We start from the raw sequence: 14,215 nt of genomic DNA on the forward strand, positions 1-14,215 counted from the left end.
CAGTTGGTAACACTGTACTGTATGACTGAAATTTGTTAAAAGGATACAACTTAAATATTCTCACCAAAAAAATAATTTAAAAAAAGATAAATATGTGAGGAAGGATGCGTTAGTCTTTTCACAGTGTATACATATGTCAAATCACCACAATGGACACCTGAATTATCTTACAATTTAATTTGTCACTTATACCTTGATAAAGCTGAAATTAAATATATGTATTAAATATTTATCTTGGGAAAAAAGCTAGGGGAGTGGTTAGGGAAAGGAGAAATAATATCTGAGTGTTAACACGGAGGGGCTACTGGAGAGCCAGTAGGGCATGAGCACGCTGTAAGAATTCATTTTGCTGCACTGTATGATTTTATGTCTGCAGTTTTATTGCCAATAAAAATGTTTATTATAGGAAAAGGTTTATTGTAGGAAGCCAATTCAGACCAATAAGAAATTGGGACAAAGTTAAAGTCTAAATTTGACTTATTCAAATTTTAAAAATACACGTTTTTAAAACGTGTATTTAAAAAATACAAACTTAAAAAATACACGTTTTAAAAACATGTATTTAAAAAATACATGTTTCATATTGGTAGGCTTAGACTTCTGAGGCATCCAAAACCCAACGTAATTATACTGGTTTAAATGAAGCAAATTGGTCTCAGAAGTAATATTTAACTACTTGACTAATGCATGTTTTATCTAATACATAGGGAGACTGAGCAAAGACTGCCAAGTGATTTTGAAGTTGAAACCTAAATGTCCATGAATGGAAGAATGTATAAAGAAAATGTGGTACATAATGGAGTATTATTCAGCCTTCAAAAGAAAAAAAAGAAGGAACTCTTGCCATATGCTACCACATGGATGAACCTTGAGAACACTGTGCTAAGTGAAATAAGCCAGTCACAGAAGGGCAAATGCTGCATGACTTCACTTACATATGGTATCTAAAATAGTCAATCTCAGAGAAGCAGAAAGTAAAATGATGGTTGCCAGGTGATGGGGAGAGGGGTAAATGTGGAGTTGCTATGTAACAGGTCTAAAGTTTGAATGAAGCAAGATGAAAATGTTTAGAGATTGCTGTGCAGCATTCTGCTTACAGCTAACAATACTGTATTGTGAACTTAAAAATCTAAGAAGAAAGATCTCAAGTTATGTGTTCTTACAACAATTAAAAAAAGGTTTTGAAGTTGAATTCTAATAACTTTTAGCAATAATGAAAAATATTTATGGAAACATAATGCGACTGAGTGGATTTCAGATTTTAAAAGAATCAATTTTCTTTACAGACACGTACTTTTTCTTTTTCTCTGAACAGTAAATGAAACTTAGCTCTTGCTAGCTACAATATATATCTGGCATCAAATGACTTTAAAAAATACAATAGAAGGATACAGCAACTGGGAAAGAGCCCAGGAAACTCAATCATAGATTTAATCTGTCACTCTGTATTCTGTAGGGAGAGACAGGAGCTAGTAGAAGGGAATACTCTGAAGGGTTGGTCTTGGATACTTATACCACCCAGAAAAAAAGAAAATGGAGGAAGGACTTGGTGACCATTAAAGCTCCTTAAGTCAGCCCTAAAAATGAGTGTGATATTGGCCTTTTTTGCTGTTCCACACAGTCCCTGTTGCCATCCACTTAGCAGGTAAATCCTAGAGTTTAGAAAATCATGCTAAGTAGCTTACTAAAAGGTGCTTTTATGGGCAGATCAAATGCTTAATGTTATTTTAAAAATTCATTTTTGCTGACCGCACACACATAGAATCAGCCTAGTTTCTTATTGACCAAAGTATAAAAATTTATACTGATGCAAACAAAACAAGAAAAATAACTACCATTTACTGAATTTCTTCCCACTATGTTCCAGTTGCTGAGCTAGGAGCTTATATATGAAATATTACTGCCAACATTCTATAAAAGATGAAATTGATGCTTAGGAGGATACATAGCCTGACTAAGGCCTTGCATCAGGTAACTGGCATTTGGATTTTAACTCTGAGTTATCAGATTCAACAGTTTATGGAGAAGTCTCCATGGAAATTTTTGATAAAATGTATAAAAGTTGAATATTCCTGTCACTCAACCTCCCGATGATTTGGGGGAGTAAATTCTAACCACAAAATGCCTGTCTTTAGCAAAGTTAAGATTCTGTTGTTGAGAAATAGGAATAAAGGAATAATTTTTTAAGTGGCGCTTAGAAAATACTAAATTTTCCAAAGTAAGGAGATATTTAAAATTAACTTTAATATATGTTTTTTATTTAGGAAGTATATATGAATAATAAATAAATAAAAATGATATGCATTTATTATATAACTCCAAATATCTTTTTTTCTTCTTGCAGAAGAAAATGTCATAAGCATCTTAAAATAGACATGTGCCCAAAGGCAGTATTTTGAATCACATTTCAATGATCAAAGTCTGTTTATCACAACCCAATTTCTACCTTTGTTATTTCAGCACAGATGTCAGCGTTCTTTCTTCAGACTTTGCCTAACCTAAATCTGATCTCAAGAACAGTTCTGATGAATCTAGATTCACTAAGATAACTGACAGATCAGGTTCATGACTCGCTTCATTTAATGCTTGCTTGTTTTTAATAGGAACAAAGGTCTTATTTATCTAATTCCCAGAGAGTGAAGCTAAAAATTTGGAATTTCAGTCACCAGAAAACAGCAGACAGGTGATTTGCTTGCTTATTTATTTGCTTATTTGTTTTAATTTAAAACCACCTCTTCTCTTCCTTGTAAAATTATGCCATACTGGCAGCCACCCACTCTGCCCACGTTAGATGGGCCTCAGAGTCACATAAAGTATTGTCAAGACTCAGTGAAGGTTGAAAAGAAAAGAAAATTGATACCTCTGGTTTAAGGAGAGAAGGCCTCAGCAGTTGTTGTTGCTGCCAAAGGAAAGTAAAATAGAAAAAGGTTTAGAAAATAATTCAGGTGGAAAAAGTAGATTATCATTGAAAAGAGAGAAAATAAGGCCACAGCTTAAAACTGGTTACCTTGGGATATGATTTATTATTCATGTGATAGCTACTAACAGCATTAAATAATATTTTGACTATTAATGTTAGAACATAATTAATGTGCTTCAATTTCATTGTTTTAATTAACATCAAAGCTAATAACCTGAATAAATAAAAATCTATAAATAACTTTTTGTTTTAAGCTTCATAGTACAAAGAGTCATTTATGGTTCTGAAGCACTTTAAGTATCACACAATTCTTTTTAGCAAATTTAACCTTGTTTTAAATTGCCCCTCTTTTTTTCTCCCCGGTCATATTATATATAATCATATTATATATACATAATCAGGAAGAAGGGTAGGGCACACAAAATAATGATATGGTTGTAATATATTCATCATTATATTTAAGACATGCTCCCCATTTTTCTTTCTACCAAAATGTGGAATGCTTGAACTCAAGCATTAAGCACGTTTTCAGAAATTCTTTTGTGATTAAAGAAATTGTCCTTCCTCAGTTTTTGCAGAGATCATTTCCCACTGCCCCCCATTTCACCCATATTTTTCAAAAAACACAGTCTCTATTGATCTGTTTCATGATAACTTATACTTTAACCAGATGAAAACAAGATACACAATTTAAATTTTGGCGTCTCAACTCTTGAGGGGAATAGTTATACAACATAAATCTTAAAGTAAGCATTGGGAAAGCGGACAGAGAAGTTCAGGGAGATAATCCTACCAATGAACCAACTGTTTGAAATGGCCAACAGAACAACTATTTGACTGAAGGGATAGATTTTCCATGATACAGATGTTAATGAGTTAGTGCAGTTAAGGTATTAACTTAAAGGGGTAGGAAGTTGAAGTTAGAGATATTCTGATTCAATCTGTTAGCTGTTATAATTATTCCTGAAAATCAGTTTTTCTTAAATGCATTCATTTTGATTTCCAAAAAACCTAGGACGTATGAATTCTAAACTGTTAGCCAATTAAGTCATATAGTTATTTCATTCTCTTAACTGAAGAGCTGTATGCCAAACCATACTAACTTCTCAGTGGTTCACTGATAGCACCACTTACAGTATTATTCACCAAATACCATTGGCCAGAATGCCCAGTATCTTCTCTGTGGACTGAGAATCAGATTAACACAAAGAAAAGCCACAGCTTTCTAATAGTCTGACTTGTTTTTAACTCTTCAAAAGCTCAAGCTCAAACATGGTAGGAATGAGCCTTGGACTGATTAAAAAAAAAAAAAGTATCTAAATTAGAAACAGTTTCTAGATTAGATTTATAGCCTTAGAAAAATAAATTTGGGGGAATGTCACAATATTGAGAGAGAATAATTCAGGAAAAAATAAATTTATCTTTGAAAAGGTCGGCAGTTGATCTTTATTCACCCATTGAATAATAGACTTAAAACCCCAAAACAAAGAAGCAACAAATATACAAGAAAATAAATAGCAAAGCATACTTATGTTTTGTTAAATGAAAATACCCTCATTTTGAAAGAATGTAAATCAGTCCTGCCTATAACATAAATATTGTCCTAATAAGCTTATAATGTAACATAACACCATAAAGCCCTTACCTCTGATGTATAACCTCTCCTGCAAGGCAGAAACGAAGAAATCAGTATTAAACATCTTGGATTTTCAGATTGAATAGAATTATAGATAAGGGTAGCTTAAGAAAATCAGAGAAAAACTGAGAAGGTAAATTTTTCTAAAATGTTGTCTCAGTGAGAAATATATTTTGTGGCAGTATCAAGACAGGAGAATCAAGGTTTCATGCCTGCATTATTAAAAATAATTTTCACGCCAGACCCTCATTCCATATGAACACCAAACTACTCACAATCTATTTTATCTCAATGGTGTTTAATAACATACTTTGACTCTGTTATGATCAGTTGTATTAAAAATATTCTACATCATGTCTGTCCTAAACAAGTCTTGATACATGTAAGATACTCATTTGGGGAAAAGATATGCTTCATACATGAAAAACATATTGGTACAGGACAAAAAAAAATATCTCCATGACTAGAACATATTCTTCCAAATGTTTGTAAGATTTTGTCTGTGTCCATTTATTCTAAAAATAATAAATGCAAAATATTAACTGGCCTTTAAAGGTCAATTACATTATTAAACATGAAGTAAAAAAGTTTTTAGAGATATAATAGCCAAACATTCAATATTACCTAAAGATTTATAAAGTTAAATGGACAAGTAAGTGAAGCAGTTGACTGTACTTGAGAGGGAAAAAAGCATGGAATTTTTTCAATGTTGAATGTCATTAATTATGAAGATTTTTCATTTATTATTCATTAAACACTTGACCTAAAGTATAAAACTGGTGATGTTGACTATGCTATATGAAATTAATAAACAACTGCAATGAAGATTTATTATGAAGACTTTCTAAAGTTCAGCAAAACAATCTGTAGAAAATTTATTTAAAATATTTCAAGGACTTTGAAAAATAAGTCTGCTTATTTGAATGCATCTTAAGTGCTTAAGGCATTGTTGATTGAAATGGCTGGAAATAATGGTAATATAATGCTTATACATATATATTGCTATCAGCAATTTATACAATAGTCCTCCCTTATCTGTGGTATCTCTGTTTGCTACCTGCAGTCAACCATGGTCCAAAAACATTACGTGGAAAGTTCTGGAAATAAAAAATTTGTAAGTTTTAAATTGCACTCCAATCTGAGTAGCATTATGAAACCTCACACCATCCTTCTCTGTCCCTCCCAGGATATGAGTAGGCCCTTTTCCCAGTATATCCATGCTGTATACACTACCCACCCACTAGTATAGGACAGAAAAGTATATATAGGGTTTGGTACTATCCGAGGTTTCAGGCATCCACTGGGGGTGTTGCAGGGTGCTTATATTATATGGTTCTGCCAATAGAGGAATGATAATCCTAAAGCATTTAGAAGTTTAGACATTTTCAGCTTTTACTCAATTTGTATCTTTTAGAGATATGTAGAGTTGAGAGCTCATACTTAGGTTTTAATAATGACTACTGAGTCACATATGTAATATAAAATATCCAATAAAACCTATATTTTATTTTCTAGGATATTTAACTTGCTTCTTTTCATTAGCAATATTTTCCATAACGTAGGAACTAAAATATCAATAGATGAACTATACTTTTTTGTTGAACTATACTTTTTGAAACTTTTTGTTGCTTTTTATTTGGTTATTTGTATTGTTTGTCTTAGCTCAAAGGCAAAAAGTAACTCAGAAAAGGTAAACAGCAGAATCAATATGTGTAGTTATCTGTCTGCTTTCAATTAACGTGACTTCCTACTGATCCTTATAAAGCCATTCATATGATATTGATACGTCTTGTTATGTAGTTTATATCCAATGTGTAGTTTTTCATTTTACATCATTTGTATGTATTACTGTTTACTTTTAACAATAAGGATAATGTATGGTAACCTGTTTATGTCTTTTAATAAGGTACCTAATAATTTCTTGTGTACTAATTGGATCATAATAAATGCAGAATGAAAAAAGGGCATTCTTTTCTTAGAGGTTGGTTGTCAGGTTATGGGGGCTTAGGAGCTGTGGAGAGAAATAATATTTTGGCTTGTATACTCAAAGGATATTTTTAGGTCTCATGTAGAAGATGTTCCAGTTGACTTTTATGATGAAGGGAATCTCTAAATATAATGTGTCAGTAAAAGACTAGATTAAACATAAAACATGGCAATGGACGTTTCATTTGAAAAGTGTAAGATGCAAGAGGGAGGGGGTATGGGAATATATGTATACGTGTAGTTGATTCACTTTGTTATAAAACAGAAACTAACACACCACTGTAAAGCAATTATACTCCAATAAAAATATTTTTTTTAAAAAAAGGAAAGAAAAAAGAGTTCCCAGTCAAAGAAAGATACTAATAAAATTTTTAAATTATAAAAATAATATAAAAAGGACAAAGTAACAATTTAATAAGGCTATACATACCTACATAAAATTGTTATTTGGATTTCTTATATTTCTTTGGTAATTAGAGATTTCATTATCAAAGAATTCTAAGGAATTATCAAGAAATTTCTTTCACATTTCCAAGAGGTTGATACAAAATAGCATAAACACACACACACAAACACACACACACATACACACACACACACACACACACTTGCACATTAAACGCTTACACAGTTGTCAATAATACCTTTTCAGAGTCCGCCAAATAGCACAAGTTCTCATGCATATGACCAGCTGCCAACAAAAACTCCAACTGAAGTTTTTCAGTGAAAGAGAGAAAAAAATCATGTTCAAGAACCCCAGGAAAAAAAAATTACTCTTGATTTGGATGAAAAGAATCTGAAGTAGAGGAACTAATGAAAATAATTAACTTTACATTTTTTATTTGGTATTGTTAATTGGGGATGCCAGATCAAATTCTTGAAGAAATGTCACATAATATGAGTTAAACAAAACCAATGAAATGATGCATTCATTGTAGGGCTCTGAATCTATATTAATATACTTACAATGGCAATTATCAAGCAAGACTTTCCCTATATTTTAGAATTGTGTTTTTCTCTGTGCAGACTTATATCTTCTAAAATATTAAAGCTGAAGAGTATAATAATTACACTTGTATTCAAAGTGGGGATTTCCAGTAAATAAAATTTATTCCATGTGTGAGATGGAAAAAACAAAGTAATTACTCGATGGTCCAGTGTAGCTTTCACTAGGACAGAAAGATGGTACTTAGCTTAGCTGATGCCTTTAAGAATTTAACAAGTTTAGCTCTAAGATGTAAGAACAACTACAACTACCGAAATTTCTACCTAGAGTATAATTTTTTATTTTCTTTGCCTAAACCAAAGAGGAAAGACATATATAAAACTGGTGACAGTTCACCAGATATATTCCACTTGATTTCTATTTGAAATTTTTATATTTCATTTACATGCTAGAGGCTAAATTTGGATGATTTATCCATAGCAATTAAAAGTAACTAGGAATAAAACTGATAATGCATTTTTCTAAATTTTAATACATAATAAGCACATTTTATACTATTGATAAACTTAATGGAAATATAATTTTCAACAATGAAATAATAACTAAATCACACTAGATAAAACTTTGTAGGCATTTACTTAACCTTTTGCTGAAACGGATGAGAATTTATTTATTAAACTGGAGATAAATATTATTTTTGAAGGAGAATCTTATGATAAAATTATAATTAAGGAGATGATATAATAATGTGAACAAGCAAAACTAAAGAGCACTTTAAACATTTGTGGGAACAATGAAATGTCTTAACAGAAGTCAGCAACTCAAGATTTATTTCCATTATAAAGAAGGGAAGAGAAAGCACAATGAGAAATAAATAGAATAAAACAGCCATTGAAAAAAGTAAAAGATTTATCAAATGTATAAGCATACTAGGAAGATAAAAGCAAGCCAGAGTAAAGGGTGTTCTTATAAGAAAACAGATGCCTACATCTTATAGCACCTGAGATTTATTTTGGAATACCATAATGTCTGTCATCTCCTACATTTCTAGATACATAACATTTTACTTTGGTAGTATTTCTTCTTACCAAATACATAGGCTTCAAGGCAATAACAGAACATATATCATTTTTTAGCTTACTTGTAACAGTCTGCTGTTTTCCTGGAACACTCATATAATATAAAACTATGATCAAAAAGCAAATGTAAAACTTAACATGATAAACAAGCAAGCCATTGATTTAAGTTGGATATCTAACTTTCATGCCCACATATGCCCATTGAAAAATAGATTGAAATTACTTACTTTTTAAATAAATGTAGACAAATAATACTACTTCGTAGTTAAGAAAATTAAGGTATATCTATAATATGAGTTAGTAATGGTGAGATTAATAATCTTTTAAATTAAAAATGAGGAAAAAACAGCATTGCATTGAGTTTCAAGTAAAAGAATGGAATCTTCTTTAATGTTCAAATTTGCCTCCACTTGAAGCTTATGGTCAACAAAAGAGTTGTCCATTTAAAACCAGAAAAGCAACATTACAGTGAAGTAGACTGACTGTGAGTTTGTGTTTCAATTCCCTTAACAATATTGTGCAAATTCTCCTGGTTTTGTTCAGATGTCATTTCCATATTTGTTGTCTCTGAAAGGCAACTCATTTGAAGTTTTAAGAGGGGTGCTGGTGGATTATTGTTTTCTATTTGACTGTACATGTTAGCTACTGACTTTTCAAGTTCTGCTAAGTTTTTTTTATGCTTGAGGATGCCTTTTGGTTCCCTTTGAGGATCTGCATTACACACTGTTGTTGATGTTGACAGCTGTATTGCAGTGGACTTCATTTCCTTGGCTGGTGTCACATTGACAGTGTGTTTAATAGCTGGTGTAAGCACACACTTCGTGGATGGAGCTGAAGTTGAAGGAGGCAGTGAAGAAGGAAGAGGAGGAGATGGTGGAAGAAGAGAGGAAAGTGAAGGTGGAGGAGAAGTAGAGGGAGGAGGAGGGGGAACAGATAGTGGAAGAAGTGGAGGAGGAGGACAAAGAGGAGGATTAGAAGGAGGGGAAGGAGGAAGACTGGAAAAAGCAAAAGGAGTAAGGATAAGAGGCACAGGAGGAGGAGGAGAGATTTTTAGTGGATGGGGAAGGTTTTCGGAAATGTCCCTTTTGGCTTCAAAAGTCATCATACAAGTGGGTGTCTCTCTGCTAAGGAGTGCAGAATTTAAAATGCAAGGCATTGACGGAGAAAGTTCCAAGGAACAGTCAGCAGGAGAAACAACATTAGGTTCTGATTTGAGTTCCACAGGTCTTGAAATGGTTGGCAAAGTGGCGAATGAGGGGTGAGACCAAGGAGAGGAAAGTGAAGAGTCTGAAGACAGAGATTGCAACTGTTCTGTTCCTTGTATAATCAGTGATTCACTTTGCCTTATTTCCTCTTTTTCTGTTACATTTGTGTCTTCAGCTGTAAGCAAGGGACTATTGTTACCTCTTTTGTTTGGATTGGTTCCAGTACTTTCATTTTCAGCTTCTTGCCTGTTGCTTTGCCTTTGCGTTAGAGCTATGGTTTCTGACCTATTGGGAAGTTCCCACATTGGTCTCCTAGGTAAGCAGACTGGCCGATTCCACATCCTCTGAATCTTTTCTCTTGGTCCCCTCAGAAACTCATTCTTGGCTTGCGTTTTGGATAAAAATGACTCTACAAAATCTGTTCTTAGTAAAAAGTCTGAATTTGTTGGTCTTTGATCTGTATATTCCTTGTAAATGGTACTGTGGGTATGTAAGTCATCATCATCAGACATCAGTGTGAATTCTCTTGCAGACCTGGGCCAGCTGTTCTTAACAGATCCATCTACATGAGTCTGCTTGTGAGCCTCAACAGTACTGGAAGAAAAGTGCTGATGTTTCCTGTCTTCTGAGACTGATTTATTTTCCCTGCTTTGTTGGAAATGGTAGAGAAGGAAAAGACTTGAAAGAAAAGAAGATAATGAAATGTAAGGAAACAGGTTGTGACATAGCTTTTATGAGAAAGATGTTTTTATGGTTCTCATTACTACTTCAAAATATAAAAGGCCAAATAACACTAATCTACTAAAGCAAGCCATTACTTTGATGTTTCTGTTCTCAAAAAAGGGCAGGAAAAGCTAGAGAGCTGTGAGCAGCATGAGAAATTTTCATTTTTTAAAAAATGTGTCAATCTGCACACTGATTTTTTTTTCTTTTTTAGTTTCCATGTGAAGCTTCCATGACCACACATTATAGTTCTCTCATGTATAAATCACAGTTCTCCAAATTGCAGACCAGCATGTTGGCTAGTGGTTTCATACCCTTTGCCTTGGTTAAGGATGCTCAGAACTGACCGTTTTGAGGAAAGGATCCATCTGATTCAGTACCTGTCCATTATCTCTCATTTTGGTAATTCTGTCCTGGAGCTAAAAGTACTCTCCTATTTGACATAAAGCTTGCAAGAGGATACAGAAAGAGCCCCTCAATTTTATGCTTAATAGTTTAAAAACACTATAAATATTACAAATAAGAAGAGGGGCTTTTGGTGTTTCTTTTGAACATGATATGGATCAAATTTCAATCAAGACTCACTTTAATGAAAAGATATACTAATACAACATAGTTTTGATATCACTGAAAGATTTGCTCAGACATGGTCATTGAGTCATAGTGGCTATGCGTCATAGATAAAATTGGATAAGTCAAAGGACACAAATAAGTGTCTCTAATGAAAGCATTGGGACCCTTTCCCCAGAAAGACTGGGGACTTGTGGTTTTAAATAGTTTGTCATTAGACTTTACTCTCAAGCTCAGAGTAACAGATTTATTTTCGTTATTTAATATTTACCAACATAGTATAAATGAAATAAAAGGGAAATTTTTTGAAAAAAAATTAAAAGCCACATTGACACAAAGCCACATCCTAATAAAAATTAGGATGAGAGGTGAGACAATAAAATGATATATAAAGCCAAAGTTATTATTGTGGCATTTGGCAAAAATACAAACTGGAAGAGAGAATTCTTAGAGGTGGTCAGGACCTCCTGAATAATTCAAAAAGTGGAGACAACTTGAATTAAACAAACAGCAATCACTTTTAAAACATTAAAAAGTAGTTTTTAAAAATCAGGGTTGACATTATATAGCAGTTGTTTCTGTGTAGATCTGTTCTTGGTTTTCTTTTTCTTGGAAAGAACTGTCTGCACGATACCACATCATTTTTGATGGAAAGATATCCATAAATATTTTTAACAAATTAAAAAATAAGGAGAGTTTTGAAACTCCTTTTGCTAGGCACAGGTACTATCTGTGGGAACACTTGTTTAAACTCATGCAATTTCAAGATATCAAGAGGGAATGAGGTATAGAAGATATAACTTTTTAAAAGTAAATGTACAGTTAAAGATGAAGATTACTGTATATAGTCTAAAACAGCAGTTAATCTATTCTATTGCATCTTTTTTTTTCTAATACCCTTGTATTAGAATGATATTATTTACTTACTTATGCCTATGTATCCACAGGTGAGAAAGAGAAAACATGTGATAGAAAAAAAAAAGTTTTGACTATAGTTAAATTGAGATGATTATGAAAATATTAACAGGAACTTGCTTTAAACACTTAATATTCATATCCAAAAAAGAAAATGCATGTATCTTATATTTTCTTTGTATTTATTCATATGAATAATTTTAATAATGCTTTAGATAAACTCATACGGCATTTATTTGGTTGTCTTATCACAAAAAATTACACCTAGCTATCTATCTCCTATACACAGGTAAAATTCACCTCTATCAAACGTGGATGACTTCAACACTAAAACAGAAATTTTAAATGAGATTCTAAGAATTGCTTCTATGTCCTAAGTGAAAAGTTACTCCACACTGATTTATAAAGAAGACGTAAGTATTGTTTGAAGGAATACAGAAGTACTATGATGACTCTTACAGAGTAATTGTTGAATCTACATGAAGTTGTTAATTATTTTGTGAAGGCTTTTTTTTTTTTCAAAATGACCTTTGATTTTTTAAAGAAAATATTTGATGATAATTCATTTGGAGATAGCTTATTTTCTAGTAATTTATGCTTAGAATCCTTGAAAAGGTTTTTGAATAGATAATTTAAACATCTGTCAAATAAATGTGTAGAACTTGACACTTCAATAAATACATATTAGAATTGCAAAATCCTCTACTATCTACCACAATTTTCCAAATAAAAATAATCCCTAACTGTTGCTATTTGAAAATTATCATCATCAAATATATGATTCCAGGTGATGTCATAGTATACATATATTAATATATATCCCTCACTAATTTCAAATAAAACGCATTCCACTTTCCATATAAATCTTTTTTTAGTTCACACGTTTTGCTAATTGTGGTCAACATAAAAAGAATCAAATCTTATTGGCTCAATTCCTACATTCACCAATAATTCAAAAAGAGACCATCATTTTCAACTTATAAAAAAATGAAAAAAAATTTAAAGCATGAATCCTATATTATATTATTACTCTAGAAGTAGCATGCCAGGCATTAAGTTCTTTTAAATTCAATTTTAGCATTAAAATATATATTAAAATCAGTTTTAACATTTTAAAAACTATTTTCAATATAACCTTGTATAATAGTATTAATACAGCTATAATATGATATATATGTTTAAAAACAGTTTTCCCATTAAAAGGTAAATTTCATAATTTTTGAGGCTCGCTTTATTCCTACTAGTAAATACTACAAATATAACACAGTAGAATGTGTCTTAGCCCCTCATTCCACCAAATTCCAGTTAATAAAATTTTCCTGGATTTAATTTAATCATATTCAAAATTGTATAATATCCTTGGTTGTTCTGCATTTCGTGTTGATACAGTTACTCTTGAATTTTTAAAAAATATAGACAAGTTAAACATCTCCAAAAGAAATAAGGGTTTGAGGGTAGCATCGTTATAGAAACTATGAAGTCTTTTAGCAATAATTTAAAAGACTTTTTCAAAAATGATGATTTAATATTGCTTAGAGAGTCCAAATAGTGCAAGAGAAATATTAAGTTATATATGAGAGTATATACAAGAGTTATAAATATTAAGTTATATATAACAAGACAGCAGTCCCATTAGAGAGGAATATGATGAAAAGAATATTCCTAAGTGGTTAGATATTTAATATTAATTCTTTATTTTCATTCAGATTTTAATTATTGTATAACATCTTAAAGTAGTATCTTAGAAAAGTCTATTATTTTAGACCACAGAATTGTTTTTTTCTTACCAAATAGGAGTTGGCTTTTGATACCAAATCAGGAATTACTATTTTACGATTGTGCTTTATTTTCCTTATTTTTTATGAGAAAATATATCTTCAGAATTAATTTTTAATTTGGGGGAAAATGCCTGATTCTGAAGGTTTAGAAATTAAATATGATACTCAAGCTATTCATCTGCAAATGTCTCCTCAAATTGAATACTTCTTTCCTGTTACTCAGTTTTTTTTAATGATCTTTTGTTTGTTTCTTGGTTATTACTTTTCAATTTAACTTTTCTTAGGTTCTCATCTTAACAATCTTCTGTTTGAAATAATGTAATAAAGCAGGCCTAAACGGTACTTCCACATCAAGTTGAAATTAAATACTCACCACACAGCATCCATCAAAACCCACTTCTAAAAGCCCCTGAAAGGTCTACTTACATCGTGCTGTCCCCCACTTCTTCATAGAGAT

At 31.8% G+C, this 14,215-nt stretch overlaps 1 protein-coding gene across 1 annotated transcript in view; it reads right to left on the bottom strand.

Moving 5' to 3' along the window:
* The window catches only part of PCDH15 (protocadherin related 15), a 689,667-nt gene that overhangs the window by 5,119 nt on the left and 670,333 nt on the right, over positions 1–14,215 (bottom strand). The window contains exons 34-35 of the mRNA XM_024744857.1: positions 9,051–10,344; positions 8,577–8,674 (exon numbers count right to left, since the gene is read on the bottom strand). Of these exons, the coding sequence (XP_024600625.1) occupies positions 8,577–8,674; positions 9,051–10,344 (1,392 nt within the window). The remainder of the gene's footprint in view (positions 1–8,576; positions 8,675–9,050; positions 10,345–14,215) is intronic.

The sequence above is a fragment of the Neophocaena asiaeorientalis genome, unplaced genomic scaffold (genome assembly GCF_003031525.2).
Source record: "Neophocaena asiaeorientalis asiaeorientalis breed wild unplaced genomic scaffold, Neophocaena_asiaeorientalis_V1.1 scaffold131, whole genome shotgun sequence".
Classification (NCBI taxonomy): Eukaryota; Metazoa; Chordata; class Mammalia; order Artiodactyla; family Phocoenidae; genus Neophocaena; species Neophocaena asiaeorientalis.